Source organism: Colius striatus, chromosome 1 (assembly GCF_028858725.1).
Source record: "Colius striatus isolate bColStr4 chromosome 1, bColStr4.1.hap1, whole genome shotgun sequence".
Taxonomy (NCBI): Eukaryota; Metazoa; Chordata; class Aves; order Coliiformes; family Coliidae; genus Colius; species Colius striatus.
This window is the reverse complement of record NC_084759.1, coordinates 205,142,995-205,167,240: the sequence shown is the minus strand read 5'-3', so window position 1 is coordinate 205,167,240 and position 24,246 is coordinate 205,142,995. Positions and strand designations below refer to the sequence as shown.

Below are 24,246 nucleotides of genomic sequence, written 5' to 3'. Positions count from 1 at the left end.
TGTTTCTACTGGACATGTCTGAAACCAATGTATGCCTTGTGAGACAAGGGAGTTGGAAAGGCCTGTAACACCGTAGAATGGTGGGGGTTGGAAGGGCCCTCCAGAGCTCATCCAGCCCAAACCCTACTAAAGCAGATTCCCCTTGCTCAGGGGGCACAGGAACGTGTCCAGCTGGGCTTGGAAACCTCCTGAGAAGGAGCCTCCACACCCTCCCTGGGCAGCCTGTGCCAGGGCTCCCTCAGCTCAGCACCGAAGGACTTGCTCCTCCTGTTCTGGTGGAACTTTTTGTGTTCCAGCTTGTGCCTATTACTTTTAGGTCCTAGCCCTGACCCTATTCTTTCAGTACCTATACTGAGTAGGATGGGAATACTGAGAAGCTCATTGAGTCCAACAGCTAATCCAGCACTGCCATGACCACCACTAAACCCCATCCCTCAACCCCACAGCTACATGGGTTTAGAATCCTTTCATAGATAGGCACTGCCTGTGCCAGGGCTTAACAGCCCTTTCAGGGAAGAAATTGTTCCTCACCTCCTGTCTAACCCTCCCCTAACACAAGCTGGGGCTGTTTCTTCTTGGACTTTTGAGCAGAACAGGCCCTTGCACTGTGCCCTGGGGAAACGCCACTGATGACTGGTCACCAAGTGGATTTAACTCCATTCCCCACCACCCTCTGGGCTGAGCCATCCAACCAGGTTGTTTTACCCAATTAAGAGTACCTTTGTTCAAGCCATTGGCAGCCACTCTTTCCAGAAGAGTGCTGTGGGAGATAAGTCCTCATACCAGTTGCAATTCTCTTGCACTGACTTTGCATTTTCTTTGTTTCATATGCAGATAGATGTCTCAGAAACCACTTGAGTAGAACAGAAGTTCAGAGTGTTGTTCTACAGTCTGCAGGAGTGAGATATTTTCTTGCTAAGGTTTGCATAGTGTGAAACAGAGTGTTTAGAAATGACATTTTAGGACAGGTTTTTAAAGAGTGTAGTTGCTGTTACTGTTAGGAGTAGCCCCTTTCAGCTGTAGTGTGCAAAGTCAAATGTGAATAGTCTGATGTGTAAACAGTGTCCTGTTCTAGGCCTCTCAGTTTCAGGAGGACAGGGAGCTGCTGGAGAGAGTTCAGCACAGGGCCACCAAGATGATGGAGTGGAGCATCTGCCTTGTGCTGAAAGGCTGAGGGAGCTGGGGCTCTGCAGCTTGGAGAAGAGGAGCCTGAGGGGTGAGCTCAGTCATGTTACAAACCCATCAAGGATGGGAGTGAGGAGGCTGGAGCCAGGCTGTGCTCAGGGATGGCCAATGATAGGACAAGGGGCAATGGAGACAAGCTGCAACAGAAGAGGTTCCAAAGAAAGACAAGGAGAAACTTCTTCCCTGTTGAGGTGAGGGAGCACTGGCAGGGGCTGCCCAGATGGGCTGTCGAGTCTCCTTCTCTGGAGACATCCCAAACTCGGCTGGATGAGTTCCTGTGTGACCTACTCTACTGTGTGATTCTACTCTAGGTGCTGCTCTGGCAGGGGGTTTGGGCTGAATGGTCTTTTGAGGTTCCTTCCAACCCTTAAGATTCTGTGCTTCTGTAATAGTGCCAAGAAGTCACTTAAATTTAGAACTTTTTTGTGTTGTCATTCTGACACTTTAGTGAAGAAAACAACATTGCTTGTTAGAGAGTTCATTTCTGTATCACAGTCTTGCACTGTGTTTTGCAGAGGCAGATGCAATTTAGGTATTTATCTGACTTTACAGACAGGTGAATAATGAATTACTAGAAACTGGGTAGAAGAAATACCCATTTCACACTTCTCAGACCTCAGTTCAGGTTAAAGTTGTTCTGATGTCTTCTGCATCTTTCCAACTCCCTTGTCAGCTACAGTGATTTTCCAGCACAGCTTTTCTGTGGCACGTTCAGCATGCCCTCGTTAAATATTAAAACTCAGTACTCAGAAACATTATTCATTCATTAATATTGTATCATGGTCTAAACTGCATTGTTCAAAACCCTTTTGGATGTTATGCAAGTTTGTCAGAATGCATTAACAAACTTGGTCGTTTCAAACCAAACAAAAACCCTGATGAATGCTTTCCACTGTAAACACATTGTGCTCTTATTTTTAGTCACTTTAAGCTTTTGGGGTTGAGGGGGTTATCATATAGAAATTGAAGTGTTCAGAGGTGATCAAAGATGGAAGAAGCTGGGTACAATGAACATTAATAAACAAACCCCACCCTCATTGTAGGATATGTGACACTGGGATGTTTTAGTTTTAGGTAATTCACATTTAAAGGATTGTTTCCAATTTTGAAGAGTAATATCCATCCATTTCTACAGAGAAAAGGAGAGGATGATTTTCCTGATAGCAGACTTTGAAACAGGAAACATTTTGGTTGGCTGGAGGTAATGAAAAATGACACAGTTCATGCTTTGGACTTGAATGAGTTTATCTTGGATCAGCACAGATCCATCAGATTGTGCAGCTTGGAGGCTGCATGTGGCAAGCAATCATTTCCCTCAAAAGTAACGAAAAGAAAATGTTTAATCTTTGACAGTGTAATAAATTTTCAGTGTCTGGAAATGAAGGCTGAAAATGATCCATTGCTGTATTAGCTATTACTAGCCATTTTAGATATCCTATGGATTCCTGATTAATTCAGAATAAAGCCTGGAGTGGCTATCAAAGCACTAAACTGATTTTTGTAACGTTTCCCAGTGTGTTGCTGTTGTCTGTGAATTAAAAGGTGTTTCTTCCTTTTCATGATTAACATCTGCAGGTGTTTGTCAGGAATGACAGAAATGGGTAGCTTGATGTAAACAATAGAGTGGATTTTTCTGGATTGAGAATTAAATAATTCATCTTGTTAGTAGGGTTAACATGAGCCATGCTGTGCAGGATTACAGCACCGTGGCACAAGTTCACGTGGGGAAATTAGCAATTTCCTCCTCTTGAACCCAATTAAAAACAGACCTGAGAAGGGTGGGAAATGTTCTCAGAGTGCAGCAAAGGTTTATCCTGCCATTTTTTTTGGAATGAAGTGCAGAAAGCAAACCTATTGTCCCATCACAGGGACATTCTTGTTGGTTTCTTAAATTTCCTGTTCTGCTGCCCAGTATTTGGAAAGTGGGGCCAGCTCTGTGTTTTGGCTTGGTTTGGTTCGTTGGACACAGTGTGATAGTTATTGAGTTTAAGTCATTACCTGAGGAATTAGTTTTGTGATTACTTTGTCAGGTGTTATTTTTATGTCATTATATAATATCAATTTAATTTAAACAGAAATAATTAGTGAGATAGATATATATATAATATTAAATAATGAAAACCTAAAGAGCAACTTGCTGTGCAACTTTAAATACAGATGTATTCAATCTGTTTAATCGATCGGGATCTCGACCAGCTGCAGAGTTGGGCAGAGAGGAACTTGCTGAGGTTCAACAAGGACAAGGGCAGAGTCCTGCAGCTGGGAAGGAACAACCCCCTGCAGCAGCACAGGCTGGGGATTGACCTGCTGGAGAGCAGCTCTGCAGAGACACACCTGGGAGTGCTGGTGGATAATAAACTGACCATGAGCCAGCAACGTGCCCTCGTGAGCAAGAAGCCAATGGCAGCCTGGGGGCAGCAAGCAGAGTGTGGGCAGCAGGTCAAGGGAGGTTGTGCTGCCCCTCTGCTCTGCCCTGCTGAGGCCTCATCTGGAGTCCTGTGGCCAGTTCTGGGCTCCTCAGCTCCAGAGGGACAGGGAACTGCTGGAGAGAGGCCAGTGCAGGGCCACCAAGATGCTCAGGGGACTGGAGCATCTTCCTGCTGAGGAAAGGCTGTGGGACCTGGGGCTGTTTAGTCTGGAGAAGAGGAGACTGAGGGGGGAGCTCATGAATAGTGACAAATATCTCACTGGTGGGTGTCAGGAGGTTGGGGTGGCTTTTTTTTCTATAGTAGATAGGACAAGGGGTGATGGGATGAAGCTGGAACACAAACAGTTCCACTTAAACATAAGGAAAAACTGTGTCAGTGTTGGAGTGAGGGAGCCCTGGCCCAGGCTGCCCAGGGAGGGTGTGGAGGCTCCTTCCTTGGAGGGCTTCAAGACCCCCTGGACACGTTCCTGTGTGACCTGATCTAGGTGGGAGCTGCTTCTTCAGGGAGGTTGGACTGGATGAGCTCTAAAGGTCCCATTCAACCCCCACCATTCTATGGTTCTATTTATTCCTAAATATACATTAATTTAGGCCAATTTATTTGTCCTTTACTGTCAGCTGCAGTAAATGACCAAAATGAACTAAGCAGCTGAGACTATGATTTGGTTTTTTTGGAGTTGCTTGTCATGTCACCCATAATTGATGAGATTTGTGTGCTAGCTGGGTGCTCTCACCTATAGACTGTTTTTCAGTGACAGTGTATGGTACAGCATCACTGCCATGCTATTTCAGCTGTTCTTGGTTCAAGTCAAGGCTAAATGAGTAACCACTACCTTGGGGAAATGCCATAATTGAATTAATTTGGGCTTTTCCCCTGCTGCAGTGAAAGAGGATTTCCTCCCAGAGATGTGGGTAAGCATTTCTTAGATGATGCTGTGAAACCTTTGGTGCATTCCCATGCAGATTCTCTTCTACTTAATTTTACTTGTAGTGTGTTCATAGCTAGTTCAAAAGCTGGATAATAACAAGTGCCACCTGGAGTGAACAAGGGGAATGCAGAAGCAAAAACATTCTGAAGTTAGGTGTTTCCCCCATGGGCTTTGGTCTCAAGGTATCTCTTCAGGAGATGGTTGGGACAGATGTTCTGATTACACATTAACTTCCTTCAGTTTTTGTCTTTGGCCCTTGTGTCCACCTCTCAGAATGTCTAGATCTAAGAACAAATTGGTTTATATAGCTGAGAGCATCTTTCAGAATTCTTTTCATCTATGTGCTGGTGCCAGATTGCTCTTTAAGAATAACGTGGTAGGGTTGGTGTTCAGTTTCAACAGAATCTGATTTAGTGGAGCTTACTGCAAACGTTATTTGGATTAAAGTGGCTTCAGGAATAAAATGGTCCAAAATCTGTCTTGTGACAACCTAAGTATGATAATATGATAACAAAAACATCCACATTCTTATTGTGCCTGTGTTTGTTCTGAGATCCACGAATCAGTGGTGGTTAGTGTGTCATGATTTACCCAGGCTGTTTCCTCCAGGGTTGGAGGATATAAATCCCCTGAGTTTTTTGCTGTCCCCTCAGCAGTGTCCAATCATTCTTCTGGTGGAGTTTTTAAAGGAAAATCCAAACTTCATATGTTTGGGTCTTTCCTGTGTTTAGGAATTTTAATGCATGTGACAGCATTTGCTCTGAGTGACTTCCAGGGGCTGCTGTTTCCAGTCAGATGGCAATGACTTGAATCTAGGAATTTTCTGTAGAGGAGATCTGGATTCAAGTTTGTCATTGGACTAGATGATCTCTACAGATCCCTTCCAACCCCTGCTGCTCCCTGACTCAAATAGATAAGCATCTCAACTGTCACAGTATTCATTTACAGAGGTGATTTAACATTTGATTTAAAATTCTCTAGCCAAGTCCATGCCTGGAGCATCAGGCAGAGCATTTTCATTCTGAGTTAAGCAGCACAGGTGAGTGCTGGGAAGGTTATCAGTACAAAGACATGTCCAGTTTCAGCCAGTACAATTTCTTCTGACAAAAGCTTTCCCTTGCTTATGTTTTAATGCCCAAATATTGTTTATATTTAGAATATCTATATTCAGAGGTGACCCAGTTTTCTCCTTGGAAAGCATGCTTTCATTAAAATATGTATAACAAATGAGTCTTTGCATTTTAGCACAAAAAATTCCCAGGAAGTTTTCTAGGTCCTCACCAATATGTTTTTCACAAGCTTGGCTTGTACTGAAAACAGATTTCCAGAGCAAGGATGGAAGCTGACAAGAGATGTTGTTTTGAAGTATCATAATTAAAAGAAATGTGTCCAGTTGGTTATGTCAGTCATTGACTGCATGACTGTACTCTTGATTCCAAGATAAAGCTAGCTTGAGGTAAGTACACTTAACAAGCTAAAAAGGGAACTTTGTGTGCACTAGATTTTGCAAAGAGGGAAGATATGCACACATTTGCCTGTATTCAGTCTGTACCATAGGATCACAGAATTGTTAGATTGGAAAAGACCTTTAAGGTCATCAAGTCCAACCTCTCCCCTCACACTGCCAAGCCCACCACTAAACCCTGGCCCTCAGCACCTCAGCTCCACGGCTTTGGGACCCCTCCAGGGCTGGGCACTCCCCCAGCTCCCTGGGCAGCCTGGCACAGGGGCTGACACCCCTCTCAGGGAAACAGTTCTGCCTCAGCTCCAACCTCAACCTTCCCTGGGGCAACTTGAGGCTGTTTCCTCTTGACCTCCTCACTCATTACTGAAGAGAAGAGACCAACCCCCCCACTTCACTACAGCCTCATGTCAGGGAGTTGCTGAGAGCAGGAAGGTCTCCCTTCAGCCTCCTCTTCTTCAGGCTGAACACCCCCAGGGCCCTCAGGCACTCTTCATAAGAGTTGTGCTCCAGCCCCTTCCCCAGCTCTGATGTAAATACATCATTCCAAGCCATGGGCAGCCAGATTCTCCAGGAAGATGCTGTGGGAGATGGTGTGAAAGACTTTACTAAGTCCAGGGGACACATCCCCAGCCTTTCTCTCATCTACTAAGTGGGTAAACTCTGTATTCACATAAACAGCAAAATAAAAGGTATTGTTTGAGGGGTTTTTTTTGTTATTGCTTTAGAGAAGGTAGGTACTGAAATAACTAAAAGTAATTATCAGCTGGTAGATGGAAATGTCTATTTAGAGAAAGAAGACTGGGTTAAATGTGGATGCACTGCTAAACAGAGCAGAGCCCCTGCCTAAATAAATGGAGAAGGTGGAGATACTCTAAAGCCACCTTTGCCTTCTCCTCCTCTACCTTTACTGTTAAGGCCAGCTTTGAGGAATCCAAGGACCTTGTGAACAAGAGGGAAGATCTGGAGCACAGACAACTGGCCCATGGTAAAGGAGGAACAGTGAAACACATCGTAGAGTCGTTCCATAGGGACTGAGTTGCACCCAAGAGTTCTGAGGGAGCTGCCTGATGTGTTTGTGAGGCCACTCTCAATTATCTTTGAAAGGTGGGTGGTGATCAGAAGAGATTCCTGAAGACTGTCAGAAAGCAAATGGCACATTTTTCAAGAAGGGCAAGCAGACAGATCTGAGGGTTAGGACAAGAGACAATAGGCACAAACTGAAGCCCACCAAATTCCATCTAAACCCAAGAAAACACTGGATCAAGTTGCCCAAAGAGTTTGTGAAGTTTCTGTCTGTGGAGATAATCAAAACCCAACTGGACATGGTCCTGGACAACCTACTTGAGCAGAGACTTTGAACCAGATGATCACATGAGGTCCTTTCCAGCCTGAATGACTGTGTGATTGTCAGAGCTGTGGACTGCACTTTCCATTTAATAAAGAGACAATTATCAAGCATTTAAAGCCTGGATGAAAGAAGTTAGGATATAGAATTTGAGTGCCAGAAGCTTTAGGGGAAGTAAGTGACTTAATCATTGGCTGGCTGTTTACTAAAGTGCAGAAAATACAAGTAGGTCCATTTTCTTCATAGCATTAGCTCAGGAGTGTTGAAATCCTAAAAGAATTTGCTGTAGAAAGGCAGGAGTTGTTGCTTTTTGTGTGTGATTGTGTGCTATAAAACAGTTGAGTGCATGAAATACTGTGAAGTGTTAATCCAGACTCTTAGTACATAGAGGTTTTTGTTAATGCTTTATGTCTAGTTTCAAATATCACTATGGAAGAGTGATAGCACTGCAGACTGTATTTCATTAAATCAGCTCCTGCAACTAAATAGCTGTACACTCATTGAAACAGTATTTCATAATTATTTAGAAGTATTTTAGCCTAACTATCAACTGTGTAGAAAAATGGACAGCCAGCAGCCTTCTGTGCTGCTTCAGCACCTTCTTTAAAACACTTGCTTTCTCTAGAAATGATCAAGTGGAAAGCATAATGTCTCTTGTCTGTTAACTGGAGTTCTGTGCTTAAACATGAGAACTGTTGTATTGAGCCTTTATGTTTGTTGTAATTAAAGATGTCATTTTAAGTGGTCCATTGAAGTGGAATTCTCAGAGTAGAGAACTGTACTGACAAGTTGGGTTGTTTAACTCTGTAGGAATTGCAGAAGTGTATCTATTTTGGGTGGGTTTTTTTTTTACTTTTGGCTAGATAATAATATAATTCATTACTGTAGATTTAGCTGATGTTTGCCTTTATTCAGCAGCAGGCCATGATGAATGCCAGCAAAACGAATGTGGAATGTCAAGGAAGAAAAGTACTGTACCTTGGTGCAAGCAAATGTTTGAGATCAGCACGTATCTGCCTTGTGTTTGTTTCATTAAGCTCTTACAAGCCACCCAATTATGCAATTCAAATAAATGAAAATTACTTCAAAATCCTACTTATTTTGTTAAAACTCTAGTGAATTTCAATCAGTTGAGATGGGTATTTAGGACATTTTTTGTTAATAAATCTGCCCTGAATGAAGAAGTTCAGTGAGTGCTTTAGGAAGTGACTGGTTATGTGTTGTTCTGTAGGTATAATGAGATACAGAGGAGGAAACTGGACACAGGACCTCACCAGGGCAGAGTAGGGAGGGAGCAAAACCTCCCTTGACCTGCTGCCCACACTCTTATTGATGCATCACAGGATACTATTGGCTTCTTTTCCATGAGGGCACGTTGCTGGCTCATGTTCAGTTTATTATCCACCAGTACTCCCAGGTCTCTCTCTGCAGAGCTGCTCTCCCCCAGCCTGTGCTGCTACTGGGCTTGTTCCTCCCCAGCTGCAGGACTCTGCCCTTGCCCTGGGGGAACCTCAGCAGCTTCCTCTGTGCCCAACTCTCAGCCTGCCCAGCTCTGGCTGAATGGCAGCTCAGGCTCTGCTGAACCAGCCCCTGCTCCCAGCTTGGTGCCATCAGGGCACTTGCTCAGGGGACACTCCATCCCCTCACCCAACTGCCTGATGAAGATGTGGAATCAGCCTGGTCCCAGAACCCATCCCTGTGGAACCCCACGGCCCACAGGCCTCCATCTCATGCAGATGTTTCAAATCAGCAGAAACACAGTTGAGCCTAACCATGACAATGGCTACTGAAGCATTTGACATCTTTAGAAAAACACTGCTCAAACTTGAGAAGAGGGAGATTTGTCTTGAGTGACAAATGAAGATGATTTGGAGTGACAAATGGAGATGGTTTGTCTGGAAGGAGGTTAGCAACGGGATTTCTCAGAAAGCAGTCTTGGAACTAATGTTAATACTTTTATTTCTGAAAGATGCATGTGGTATAATAGTGATACTATTGGAAAAAGAAAGGTTAAGGGGTCAGAGGTGAAGAAATAAATCATAGATTCCCAGAATGGTGGGGGTTGGAAAGGACCTCTAGAGATCATCTAGTCCAATCCACTCTGCTAAAGCAGGTTCACCAAGTCCTTCTAGTTGATAAGTGAAATCAAAGTGTGAGGTACTTCTGGTAAGAAACTAACAAGTAATTTGGGGTATAAAAAACCCAGAGAATGTCAGTTAATCAGCAAAGGGAAATCCTCTGGTAAGGGAGGATGTGCTTCTGCAGTAGCTGCAGGGAGGAGCTGATAAGTTGACAGAAACATCATTTCTTACAGAAGGCTGAAAGCATGGATTTTGTTTGCACAAAAATGGAATATACAACAACAACAAAGCTGTTGTCTTAAAAAATGATCTTTGTCCCCAAAATGAATGTGTTTAAGTGGAGGAAGTGTAAACTGAATTTGGAGATTAGAGGAACTGTCCTAAATCTTCAGGAGGTGAAGTTCTGCTGCAGCCTTGCAGGTGGAATAAGAACACCAAAGAGGTTTGGGGCTTCTTTGTCCTGCTGTTGTTTTTTGCAAGGGGGTTGTGGTGGTTTTGGGGCTGGGTTTTTTTTGGTTGCTGTTTTAGATGAGGTTGATCAGTTTGTGGAAGGCATTATTGCTTATCTGCAAAGCTTTAAGTGCTTGATAACCCAGTAAATGCTCACAGTGTTGTGTCTGAATATTTATGCTGACTTTTCTACCACTAAAAGTACATTTTTGAAGACATCAAGAAATACCATTATAAGGAAGAAACTTGTTCTGTAATGAAGAAAACTGAATAATCTAGCATAACTGTCTGGCTAGATGAGGGGAGAGCAGCGGATGGCATCCACCCTGACTTCAGCAAGGTCTTTGACACTGTCTCCCACAACATCCTCATCAGAAAGCTCAGGCAGTGTGGGTTGGATGAGTGGACAGTGAGGTGGATGGAGAGCTGCTGAATGACAGAGCCCAGAGGGTGGGGATCAATGGCACAGAATGGAGTTGGAGGCCTGTGGCCAGTGGAGTTGCACAGGGATGGGTTCTGGGGCCAGTCCTGTTCAACATCTTCATCAACAACCTGGATGAGGGGACAGAGGGACCCTCAGCAAGTGCGCTGATGGCACCAAACTGGGAGCAGGGGCTGATTCCCCAGAGGCTGAGCTGCCATTCAGCCAGAGCTGCACAGGCTGAGAGTTGGACACAGAGGAACCTGCTGAGGTTCAACAAGGACAAGGGCAGAGTCCTGCAGCTGGGAAGGAACAACCCCCTGCAGCAGCACAGGCTGGGGATTGACCTGCTGGAGAGCAGCTCTGCACAGACACACCTGGGAGTGCTGGTGGATAATAAACTGACCATGAGCCAGCAACGTGCCCTCGTGGGCAAGAAGCCAATGGCAGCCTGGGGGCAGCAAGCAGAGTGTGGGCAGCAGGTCAAGGGAGGTTGTGCTGCCCCTCTGCTCTGCCCTGCTGAGGCCTCATCTGGAGTCCTGTGGCCAGTTCTGGGCTCCTCAGCTCAAGAGGGACAGAGAACTGCTGGAGAGAGGCCAGTGCAGGGCCACCAAGATGCTCAGGGGACTGGAGCATCTTCCTGCTGAGGAAAGGCTGTGGGACCTGGGGCTGTTTAGTCTGGAGAAGAGGAGACTGAGGGGAGATCTTATTAATGTTTATAAATATCTAAAGAGTAGGTGTCAGTTGGTTGGGACATCCTTTTTTTCTACAGTAGCCAGTAACAGGACAAGGGGTGATGGGATGAAGCTGGAACACAAACAGTTCCATTGAAACACAAGAACAAACTGTGTCAGTGTTGGAGTGAGGGAGCCCTGGCCCAGGCTGCCCAGGGAGGGTGTGGAGGCTCCTTCCTTGGAGGGCTTCAAGCCCCACCTGGACACGTTCCTGTGTGACCTGATCTAGGTGGGAGCTGCTTCTGCAGGAGGTTTGGACTGGATGATCTCTAAAGGTCCCTTCCAACCTTACCATTCTGTGATTCTATGAATTTAGATGAGCTGTTACAAACAACATAGATAAAGTCTTTCCATTTTTGAGGTAAATACTTCTCATCAGTTTTGGTATCAATGAGCAAGCCAGTGTTAAATGGTATTTTTCACCTAAGTGTTCAGTGATATCATTTAACAAGTGATGTGGGGAAAAAGTAGGTTTGTGGAGAGTAATTTGTTAAAAACATGTAATGCATTTTTATCAAAGGTGGGAGCTGGAAGTGAGGAACTTTCCCTTCTCTCCATCAATTGCAATAAAAGTTACTTGGGGGATACTTAACACAACTGTAAGATGTGATTACCAGCAAAGGGATGGCACAGAACCTTGTGTCTGGGATTGTTATCACACAGTATACTTCAAAACCCATAACTTAGAGGATCAGGTGTAGGGTTATACAACATCAGCAGGGATTTTATAGATGCCAGTTTTGGGTGTCTTTTCCCCATCCTTTCTTCTCTAGCTGATGGAGTTGTTCATGGCCAAGAAAATACTCAAAACTGAATTGCTACAAGCTAATATTGAAATACTAAATTGAAATGGGCTAGAAAAGGTTGAAGTAGCAAGTCTTACCCTGAGTTCTCTGCTTGTGGGAAACCAGCATTATATAGCTATCCCTTTTGTCACTGGTTTGGCCATACCCACTGCTGTGTTATTGTCTGCTAATTCTAGGGGATGTCAAAGGGCTTGCTGTAGGGTGAGGAGTCAGAGGACTTGTGAATGTAGATGAGGTTCTGGGTCGTTGTTGTGAAGCAAGTTTGCAGCAAGGGACCTGTGGAGTTTTGGCAAAAGCAGAAAAGAACATCTTGTCCCTCTGTAGCATACTTAGCAGGGAAGCTGAATGTAACAGAGTGGGGTTAAGCCATCAAAGGGTTCATCCTGACATTAGGGGCCCATTATTTCTAAGTGTCAGAACACTGACTTTCTTCTTTCTTGCAAGAAGGTTGAGGGGAGATCTCACAAACGTTCGAAATTCCAGGGGCAAGGAGGAGAAGACTGGAGGAGACTGTGCTGGTGTTAGAGGGGAATCATTTGCCCAGGATTACATGTAAACACCTCGGTGTTCTTTTGATTTTGTGGGTTCTTTTATATTTTTGGGGAGTTTGTTACATTGAATGCTCTGGCAGCCTTTTTGGATGCTGTCTGCTCTCATGTGCTTCAGCTACAGTAAGCATGAAGAAGGGAAAGCCACTTGTGTGAAGTTAAAATCCAGAAGAGGTGAGGAAGGAAGGTTCCTTCAGCTGAAATGCTGAATGCTTTTTCTGCTGTCTCTCACAAGAAAAAAAAGCTGCTGAGACTTCTATTTTGACACTTTCTTCCCCCTTTTTAGGCAAAACATGATTTCACCAATGGAAAAGACAACCATTGTGTTTTGACTGCACCATTGATTGTGTGAAGGATTTGTTATATCAATGCTGTTGGAATAATTTGAGGGACCTTGGGAAATCACTTAATGGAATTTGGTCCATGTCTGCATAACCTGACTTCTTTTTTTTTTTGCTAGAATAATTGAAGATGCTTCTTAATAAACTTATTTTTTTTCCTAAAGATTCCCATCTGGTTGCTGCATTTCAGAGGGTTGCATCTGAGCACAGAAGTAATACATCTTGTAATTGTCTTTTGTTCCTCCCCACCTCACTTAAATATTTTCCCTGGGGAAGAATCTAATGTACTGTAATGCTGGTACCTTTTACAAAGTGACCCTACTCATTATAATTTGTTCTCTGAAGCTCCCTTGACAATGAATAAATGCACTGAGAATACTTTAGCTTCCTCTCCATCACTCCTTCAAAAATCTATTTGAAAACCAGTGTTTGATACTTCCATTACCCTTCTGAGTTCCTTAATGCTGACTTTATGTTCAGTGTCACAACATACATGCAACAGACAAGTTTTATTAGCTAAAGAAATGATATCTGTGTGTTTTCATGGCAGTTAGGTACAGTGTGCTTATATCAAGTAGTACAGTGAAGGTTTCAAATCAGTTTATACTTTCTGCCATATCAATATTGAGAATTGTCTGAGGTTGGAATTGCCTTTATTAATTCTGTTGCAACAGGTTCAGTAGCTGGTTTCATCTCATCCTCTCAAATTGCTGGGAAATGTTTATTAGGGTTGTTCTGTCCTTTTGCAACTTGGTAAATGGTGTAATGTTTAGGTTTATGGTGTGAGCAGAGGTAGGAAAGTGTTTCCTATTGAAGAAAAAAGGGGAACTTTAAGCTGGAAACTGGGTGTCCACGTGCTGGTGAGGAAAAAGATTTTCCTTGAAGAAGAGTTCCTTAAAAACAGGAGAAAAGCAACCAGCAGAGCTCTGAGTATTCTTATTGCTTAAAAATACTTTTTTCATAAAGCTATTGGAATCAGTTGTGTTTGATATGTTTTCATGAATGGAATCATAGAATGGTGTGGGTTGGAATGGGTCTTTAGAGGTCATCTAGTCCAACCCACTGCCAAATCAGGTCCACCTAGATCAGATCACACAGGAATGTGTCCAGGTGGGTTTGAAAACCACCTGAGAAGGAGCCTCCACACCCTCCCTGGGCAGCCTGGGCCAGGGCTCCCTCACCGAAACACCAAAGGTGTTTTTCCTTGTGTTTCAGTGGAACTTTTTGTGTTCATTACCCCTTGTCTTGCACTGGAGACCACAGAAAAAAGTACTGCCCCATCCATTTTAGTCTGGAGAAGAGGAGACTGAGGGGGTATCTCATTAATGTTTACAAATATCTCACTGGTGGGTGTCAGGAGGTTGGGGCAGCACTTTTTTCTATGGTATCCAGCAACAGGACAAGGGGTGATGGGATGAAGCTGAAACACAAACAATTCCATTTAAACATAAGGAAAAACCTGTGTCAGTGTTTGAATGAGGGAGCCCTGGCCCAGGCTGCCCAGGGAGGGTGTGGAGGCTCCTTCCTTGGAGGGCTTCAAGCCCCACCTGGACACGTTCCTGTGTGACTTGATCTAGGTGGGAGCTGCTTCTGCAGAGGGGTTGGGCTGGATGATCTCTACAGGTCCCTTCCAACCCCTCCCATTCTGTGATTCTGTGATCCTCTTGACAAACACCTTTTAAATACTTGTAAATGTTAATGAGATCCTCCCTCAGCCTTCTTTTATTCAGGCTGAACAGCCCCAGTTCCCCCAGCCTTTGTTCCAGTCTCCTGTTTGTCTTGGTATCTCTCCACTTTACTCTCTCCACAAGTTCTTTGTCTCTCTTGAGCTGCTCAATAGTGATAGCCCAGCTCAAAGTAGTGATCCTAAGCCTTGTAGCTTTTGTGTATTCTGACTATGACACTTCAATCTGAAATAAAGTTCTTGAGTTTTCAGTGATTGTTTGTCTTCAGGTATCTTAAGAAGTTGATAATTGTTTTATTGTGACTGCTTTTAAAATGACTCTGCCTATGTCCATTTAAACTATGTTTAGAATGTATACCTTCAGTCTCCATTTTCCTCCACCTTCTGTAGATTAAAACAAGAGCAAGCATATGTCCGTGACGAGTTTGGCAAACTTCTGGAACGGGAGAGGATTTCATCCAACGAGCATTTGACTCGAGCCATTCTTCACGAGAGAGCGGCGACGGAGGAGGAGCGGCAGAAGGCACAGCGTTATGTAAGTTCAGAGCCTTGATAAAAGCCTCAATTATGTCCCCAAGCTTGTTTCAAACTATTGTTAGAAGAGGGAAGCAGTTTAGTCTATCATTTAGTCCACCCCCCTGCAGAAGCAGGTCTACCTAGATTAGGTCACACAGGAATGTGTCCAGTGCCTCTTCGTAAGAGCTTCAGCAATGAACCAAATTGCCTTGTTTCAAAATGTAAGGAGAAGACTGGAATTAATAGGTAAGCTGGAACAATGGAATGGGGATGAAAAGGAGCTCTATAGATCATCTAGTCCAAACCCCTGCTAAAACAGGTCCACCTAGATCAGGTCACACAGGAGAATGCCAAGGCAGGTTTGGAAACCTCCTGAGAAGGAGCCTCCACACCCTCCCTGGGCAGCCTGGGCCAGGGCTCCCTCACTCAAACACTGACACAGTTTGTTCTTGTGTTTCAATGGAACTGTTTGTGTTCCAGCTTCATCCCATCACCCCTTGTCCTGTTGGTAGATACCATAGAAAAAAGTGCTGCCCAACCTCCTGACACCCACCAGTGAGATATTTGTCACTATTCATGAGCTCCCCCCTCAGTCTCCTCTTCTCCAGACTAAACAGCCCCAGGTCCCACAGCCTTTCCTCAGCAGGAAGATGCTCCAGTCCCCTGAGCATCTTGGTGGCCCTGCACTGGCCTCTCTCCAGCAGTTCCCTGTTAACTGTTTTCTTGTGATTTGTTTTAAACTTATTAATAGTTAACAATATCCCTGGCATAAAATGACTGATCAGAAGGAGCTTAATCTTTCTGAAGGCTGCAGATACACTAAATGTCCTTTTGTGCAGGGGTAATGTTAAATGTCTTTTTTCAAAGGGTGGAACAGTAATGAGGTGCTTTAGGTCTACTTGGTAAATTTGGTTTTCACATGCTGAGAAATTACAGAATACAGACAGAACTTTTCTAGAAATGAATCACTTCACATTTAAAGGAAGCCCATAACATTTCTGGGCTAGAAATGTGGCTAACAGTAACAGTTAAAACCATATCGTTTTGAAAGTCTCTTGTGTGCCAGAAAACAGCCACTAAAATCTACCTCAAACCTTGGAATGAGCTCAGTGAAAAATTTGGTATCGAAGAATCATATTTCATTAGAGCTGATGTAGAAAAACTTTCTGACCAGGAAGGTGTAAAATATGGCTGGTTTCTTCCTCTGGAAACTGGCACTATGTATTTCAGTCCATTTCAAATGTCTGGCAGATTTATTTCTTCTATGCAGCAGTTACTTGCTATATAGAGTCTGTATTGACTCTTCTTTATAACAATAATCATTATTCTCTGAGGTATGAATATGCCTTTTTTCAATTACTTGAGTACAAGTAGTAAACAACTCAGTATTTTGAAGGAAAAAGAATATTAAATACTTATGTGAGCATTCCTATGAAAAGAAATGGGATTGCTTATGTCAACAGCTGCATAAATATTTGTTTGAGCCTCTGTATCTGAAATAAAATCAAAGCTTTCTAGGGTTTGTTGGTTGGTAACACAGTAAAGCAATCACTGCAGTATGCAATAGCTTTATCTGTTCTCGGTGAGTGAAAGCTATTGCTCGTGTTATTTTTCCTAATCACAATTTAAAACCAAACAAATTTCACTTAAGTACACCTGAGTTTTAGTGTCTTTTGCAAACATATCACAGAATCTTAAGGACTTGAAGGGACCTGGAAAGCTCATCCAGTGCAACCCCCCTGCCAGAGCAGCACCACCTAGAGCAGGGCACACAGGAACTCATCCAGCTGGGGTTGGGATGGCTCCAGAGAAGGAGACTCCACAGCCCATCTGGGCAGCCCCTGCCAGGGCTCCCTCACCTCAACAGGGAACAACTTTGGCCTTGTGTTGCTTTGGAACCTCTTGTGTTGCAGCTTGTCCCCGTTGCCCCTTGTCCTGTCATTGGCCATCCCTGAGCACAGCCTGGCTCCAGCCTCCTCACACCCACCCTTGATGGGTTTGGAACATGACTGAGCTCACCCCTCAGGCTCCTCTTCTCCAAGCTGCAGAGCCCCAGCTCCCTCAGCCTTTCAGCACAAGGCAGATGCTCCACTCCCTTCAGCATCTTGCTGGCCCTGTGCTCAACTCCCTCCAGCAGCTCCCTGTCCTTCTGCAACTGAGGGCCCAGAACTGGACACAATATCCCAGATGTGGTCTCACCAGGGCAGTGCAGAGGGGCAGCAGAACCTCTCTCCACCTCCTGCCCACAACCCTTCTTGTGCACCCCAAGATACCATTGGCCTTACTGGCCATGAGGGCACATTGCTGGCTCATGCTCATCCTGCTGCCCACCAGCACCCCCAGCTCCCTTTCCCCTACACTACTCTCTAACAGTTCATTCCCCAGCCTGTGCTGGTACCTGGGGTTGCTCTTTCCCAGATGCCAGACTCTCCCCTTGCCCTTGTTGAATCCCATTAGGTTTCTCTGTGCCCAACCCTCCAGCCTGCCCAGGGCTGGTTGAATGGCAGCACAGCCTCTGGGGTGTCAGCCACTGCCCCCAGTTTAGTATTTCCCAAAGCTTTTTCATCTCTATTGTAACATCATAGTTGAAGAGTGATAATGGGCTGGTAAACATATATTTAATATTAAAAATATGGGAACAAAGGAGAATGGAGAGGAATTATGACAAGGTACAGCCTTAGTCTTAAGCCTTAAACTGTTTGATTCTTAACATTGTGCAGGAGAGATAAGGGTTTTGTGGCTTCAACCTAATGAGGAGCTGAAGATTTATAATGGGGAATATGATTTGCATAATTACCAGGGGGTTTGCATCTTTCACTTACCACTGTAGTTAGCACTGTGCTTTTGAAGCACATGATGCCTTTCTCATCAGCCAAATGCTTGAGAGATTTCTTATTACTGATATCAAACTGGTTTATTTAGCCATTATGTCAATTTTATTGCTAATTTTTACTCACTGTTGGAAAGTTAAGTTAGCCCCTGACTATGTGAAGCAATGAGAGTTGCTGTTAACTCATTTTGAACCTTACCAGCCTGGAGAGTGGTGTTTGGAAGTGTGTGATGTTGCTGCATGTTGAGTTGGAAGGAGAACATACAAATGGTGCTAATGAAAAGGGAAACACCTTCAGATCCTGCCGAATGTCACGTGGAGGGCAGCATGACTTGGTGCCTTTCCATGGTCACAGCATGGATGAGCAGTTCAGAGCTGACTACCAAAAACATGCTTTTGTGGAATTGTAGGCATGTCAGCACGTAGGTTTTGCACATCAGAAGAGAGACCAAGGTATCTGAGGTCTGTTAGTGATTAGATATTCTGGTGTAGTCATCTTGGATTTGACTACACTGTTCCAATTTGGGAAATTTTAAAGCATCTTGGGGTTCTTTGGTGAAAAACACTGTGCACAGTTGCTTTTACTACTGCAAATGTCTTATTTTGACTCTAGTTTCTTTAATCTTTGAAGTGTGCTATAAAATAAAGTAGCATGTGTCTGTGTTTGTTTCCTTTATTTCTTCCCTCTAAATAGTTAAACATTGAGTAATTCTCACCTCTGTTTCCAGTCCTTCTGTAAGGTGCCTCCTTTATTTCCCTGTAGCTGTTCAGTTTTATTTCCTTGTCTTCATCACTTACACTACCTGTCCATTCCACGTATCCAAGTTGAATGTACAAAATCTGTCACACGATGGGATAAATCCACGTGTACCAGATATTAGGCAGAATGAGTCATTCCATGTTCTAGTAAACTGCTACAGTAAGTTTGTATTTTATGTAGCCTGGATTTGATCTGTCAGATTCTTTTTTGAGGAATAAAAAAAGAGTGTTTCTGAAATATCAGTATCATTATCTACAAAAATAACTCCTTTGCTGCTGCTAAATTGGTTAACTAGTGCACAGGAAGAGAAGCTGCAGTTGGGAAGGTTTTTATTCTTTCTTTAGAAGGTTTCTAATTCAGTTTTAATAAAGAGACATAAAATGGTTAGATTGAAGTAATATTTCCCATTCTTAAACAATTTTAACACCAGCTGCTGCTTATAGTTTCAGAAAGAAGCAATCTGTGAGTGTTAACACCCCTAAAGTCAGCTTTAAATCTTCATACAAGTGAAAAAAAACATGGATAAAATGAAGCTAATCCAAACAGCTAAATGCCTAAAAGCTTTGCAGTTGGTAGGAACTGCAGAAAGATTTGTTTCTTGAAGCAGAAAATATTCTTCTTAAAAGAAGAAACCTACAAGAAGGCAGCAGAGCTTGGAAGGTAAGGTAAAGGAGGGCATCCTCATAAACCATCTGCAGTGACTTTTAAATGAGCATGGCAGGAGGATCATGACACTGGTTAGGCTGAATGTTAAAAAACCAACCTCCTCCAAAAGCACAAAGTGTGACAAAAAGGATTTTAAAGAGCAATTAACAGTAAGTATACAATATGCCACATAAACACACGTGTGTGTGCCCTCTCCCACTGTGGAACAAAGATCCTACCAAAGACTGAAATGACCTTTCCACGTCCCTTCAGAGCAGAGGAACTTTTGGAAGTTCCCTTGCTAAAGCTTTTCTTTGCAGAGAATCTCCTCAAACAGGGTCTTGGATCTCAAGTTTCAGTAGGAAATGTTAAGGGAAATAGACAGTTTTAGCAATAACAGCTCCTCAAGCCTGGGTGGAATCCATAAAAGCTCTGAAAGAAGCTCGGGGATGATAGATGAGCTAATGATAGCTCAACTACCCCAGTGCTGTGTAAGCTATTAGAGGAAGCTCCCTGGATACAAGTGGACTGGAAAGTGGCTGATGGGATGTCAACTTCTTCAAAAACATTTTGGGGAGAGATCCAGAAGTTTGCAAACCAGTAATTGTGATGTTTGTACCAGCCAAAGCACAAATTAGAGTGGAATTTCTAGAGCCAGACCAAGGCCTTTGCAATCTCTTGTGGGGTCAGTGTGAGGATTTATGTGTTCCCAGTTCAGCAGACAAAATTCCAGCTGCTGTTGATTCCTTTAGCAATGCCTTCAGATGTCATTGACTTTGAAGAGTATTTCAGACATGACCTAACTTGCCTTATACTGTAAGTGTTTGTGTCCAGTCTTTAAAATGTGATGGCAGGGACACTCAGTGTGCTGAAGAGCTGGTGAAGTCTTGCATCTCCTCTGGCTTCTCCTTTAGCTCTGGCTGTGTGATCCTGCTGTCCCCATTGCAGTGGGGCTGATTTTTATGCTGGAAAGGGTTGACTTGGGAGAAGTTCATTCTGCTTTATTTTGCCTTCTTTTTCCCTGTCCTGTCTGGCCAATGCTGTGAGCTGAGCTCACTTTAAAGGGTCAGATGTACATCAGTGTTAGGGATGCTTTGCTGATGAAGAATCTCTTCTTTTTCTCTCCATTTTCATCTCTGCACTGCAGTTCACCTCCTTTTCTGGATTATCAGTGCAGATGTGGACTGAAGCAAAAGCATTACAAATCCATCCTTAGAGGCCTTTTCCACATGCAAACGTGCCCACAGTCTGCTTTATAGCCTGATGAAAAAAATAGCTGAATTGAGAGAATTAATTGTCTATGGAGTGCAAGTTGTTGGAGGGGAATGAAAACTTTTTGAACTGGCCTTGCCATGAAAGAAAGTGGTTTTGTACTTTTAGCTTAGAGTTTTGAGACATGGTATTTGTGAAGCATCTCTCACTGTGTGCTTGGATTTGTACTTGAGAACTGCCTGTAGCGCTGCAACTGATTAAAAAGATTTCTTCCACACTCTTAGCATGGATATGATCTTTTCCTGCCCACTCTTGAGGCAGGAATTAAGTCTAGCCATAAGGACTTTTGATATTGGTATAGTCCTCTTTAGCAAAGACTGATGTGATTGAAGGCCACGTGCTGACTACACCAAGAACACCTGTGTTGTTTCCCTCCCATAGGCAGCATATCCTCCTTTGCAGTATTTATTATTGGAGATCTCTGCTGCACATCTCACAATTGTGGATAGTTGAGTTGGTCATAGTCTTGTTGAGTGGCTTTAAATGTGGTAGTTCTGCCATAAATAGCTTATTGACGTTCCATCACTCGACTCATTATGTGAGTCAGGGTGAGACACAGGGAATATGGAGTAAAAAAATCAATAGTAACCCAAAAGTGCAGAAGACCTGTTGTATTTCCATCTCCTTATAATGACCTGGAGTTTACTGTTAACATATTTGCTCCACTGTCTGGACTGAAACGAGCTGTCATTAAGAGCCTGTATGTTAGAAAATGGTTTTATTGAGCTGCCAATGACATTAAACTCTCATTTCCTTTTGAAGAGGCACAGAGACATTGTTTTGTTCATTTGCTGCAACCATAACATTAAAATTTGATTATTGCTATCATTAAAAATCTGTATCCATGCTAATAGAATCAAATCTCTCTCCCCACGTGTTGCTGCAGACGTTCATCGAAGCACCTGGTAGAGAATGAAACCTCTTGGTGCTGAGGTGGCTTCTTTTTATTCTGCAAATTATTTTCTACACAAGGAAATCTTGATACATTCTGTGTAAATAAAATCAATTTGCCACAAGTATCCTTATGTTAAAAAGCACTTCTTTTGCACCTTCTGTGAATGTGCTGATGGGATTACTGGGAGGTTTTTTTCCTTGGCAAAATCTCATTTGAGACGTTTAATTCTTCTTTTTTTTTACTTTTCTGAGCCCTGGAATCAATAGACAAAATACATTCCTCCATATATTGGAGCTGAAGTGTGTTGAGTTATGTTAGGAGTGAATTTGACCTATTGTCATAATTGAATACATATTGTTAAAATGGAGTGTTTCACTCTTCTGTGTCTCAACTCTTTAGATGTTTTCCTCATCATCCTTGGGTGGCTGCTCCAAGTCATACCTTTGTGTGCCACACAATGACCTTTGCTTTAGTGTTGCATTTATTTTTCCTGTCCTTAATTCATTAGCTTTGTCAAGAGGAGGTCCCCTATTTTCCATAAGCAGATTATATCCTGACCCTTCCTGCTCTTTCTGAACAGTCCTGTGCTAACCATATTTTAAGGATGACTTCACTAGGAAATACCAGGGGGAGGAATTACTAAATGAGTTAAAGCATTAGTTCCCAAGAGAAAAGCAGTCTGTTTACAAACCTGCAGTATTTATTACATACCTCATTTAGCTCATTCATCATTTTAATAGAAAAATGAATCTTTTTAGATGATTCTGAAATAATTTGAGGTAAACTACATAGCCTGAAGCAAAACATGATTGCTTACTGTAGGGAGGGCCAGGCTGCTTCTGGAAAGTACAGTAGGACTGTAATTTACAACTTCTGATAAAAATGAGATTTAAGGTTTGGAAGCCACATGGTACAAAATTAAATCTAATGACAGTTGCTTTGTCTCTTGTTCTTGAGTTCTTCAGTTTAGAAAGTAGGAGTTTTTCTTGATATCTCTTTGAAAGTAGAGGCGTTTGGAGGTTTTACTCCTAACATGTTGTATAGGTTTGTGTACATGGGGGTTTTTGTTGCCATGAACTGCTGTTCTTATGGTGTAGAAACAGCAGTTTTCTTGCAGCAAGTAGTCCTAGAATCATAGAATGGTTTCAGCTGGAAGAGACCTTGAAGCTGATGGAGCCCAGCCTGTGTCCCAGCCCTATCACCCACCAGCCCATTGCCCTCAGTGCAACACCCACCCAGCTCTGAAACCCCTCCAGGGACAGTGACTCCAGCACCTCCCTGGGCAGCCCCTTCCAATGCCTGACAGCCCTGGCACCAAAGAGATTCCTCCTCACATCCAGCCTGAACCTCCCCTGGGGCAACTTGAGGCTGTTTCCTCTTGTTCTATTGCTTGTTACTGAGAGAACAGACCCAACCCGCCTCGCTGCAGCTTCCTTTCAGGTAGTTGTAGAGAGCCAGAAGGTCTACCCTGAGCCTTCTTTTCTCCAGGCTCAACAGCCCCAGATCCCTCAGCCCTTCCTCAGCTGAGACCTGCTCCAAATCCTTTCCCAGCTTGGTACCCACCTCTGCATCCTCTCGAGCACCTCCATGTCCTTCTTGTAGAGAGTGCATGAGTGATCTTGCAGCAGGGTCAAAAGTCACCTGGTTTTGGTCTCTACAAGTTACCCTGTAGAAGACAGGGCAAGAGACAGGAGTGGAGGAAGAAGTTACACTGAGGATTTGATCTCTCTATGTTTTTTGTTTACTTTTGGTTTGGAGGAGAAGGCTTTGGTCACTTTTTAGAGAGGAAAGCAGGATGAGATGTAGAAGTCATTTACCTTTGAAAATATGAAACCTTGTTGCACTGTGTTTATTTGATTAAGCATAATATCATGGATATGGCTCGTGGCTCTCCTGGCACACCTTTCCTCTTTACTTGACTTCTACTTTCCTCTCTTCCTGGCATTCCTACTGCAGAGGTAAGGGGTATGAGATAGGAATCTGGCTTTCTGTCTTTTCTGGGATGTTAAATAGATGTAGTGAAACTCTACTGTATGTAAAAGAAGCTGTTGCTGTGCAAACAGAGATGGATTTGGATTACATGGGGGTTTTTTTGTAGCAATGCAAGAAATGGCATTTGCCACCAGATGCTTGCAAATTGTGAATGGCTTTCTTATCTGGCCAAATATATATGCCTAGAAGAAATAGTAGAGACTCATTTGCATGTCTAAAATTACTTTATTAATAAGAGTGAACGATTTTCCCACCCTTGATAGAGCTAAATAGTAAAAAGTAATTGAAACTAGCCTGTGGGTGATTGTACTCTTCGTGTTGTAGGTTGTAATCCTGGTATGATCTGTCCTGTGAACTGTTAAGTTGATTTACTTAATCAGATTTACAGAAGCACAGAATTTTAAGGGTTGGAAGGGACCTGGAAAGCTCATCCAGTGCAACCCCCCTGCCAGAGCAGCACCACCTAGAGCAGGGCACACAGGAACTCATCCAGCTGGGGTTGGGATGGCTCCAGAGAAGGAGACTCCACAGCCCATCTGGGCAGCCCCTGCCACTGCTCCCTCACCTCAACAGGGAAGAAATTCTTCCTTATATTTCTTTGGAAGCTCTTCTGTTCCAGTTTATACCCATTGCCCCTTGTCCTGTCATTGGCCATCCCTGAGCACAGCCTGGCTTTTCTCAAATGTTTAATTTCATCTCTGACACTCCCATTAAGTGCCTGTGAAACAGAACAAGAAGTTACTCACCTGTATCTCTCCTGTTCCTTTACAGTGTCCTTTCTGACATGTAAAATACTTTTTGCAATGGAACAATACCAATTATTTTCGCCTGCCTTCAGTTTTTTACTTGGCAACATGTTATAGGCATATCTATGTATTTTATTCTTCTGTGTAATGGTTAATAATTTTCTCTGTCAAAG

General features: G+C 43.4%; 1 protein-coding gene across 1 annotated transcript in view; it reads left to right on the top strand.

Moving 5' to 3' along the window:
• Positions 1-24,246, top strand: part of CHCHD3 (coiled-coil-helix-coiled-coil-helix domain containing 3) — a 189,125-nt gene that overhangs the window by 41,460 nt on the left and 123,419 nt on the right. The window contains exon 4 of the mRNA XM_061989580.1: positions 14,808-14,952. Coding sequence (XP_061845564.1) covers positions 14,808-14,952 — 145 coding nt within the window. The remainder of the gene's footprint in view (positions 1-14,807; positions 14,953-24,246) is intronic.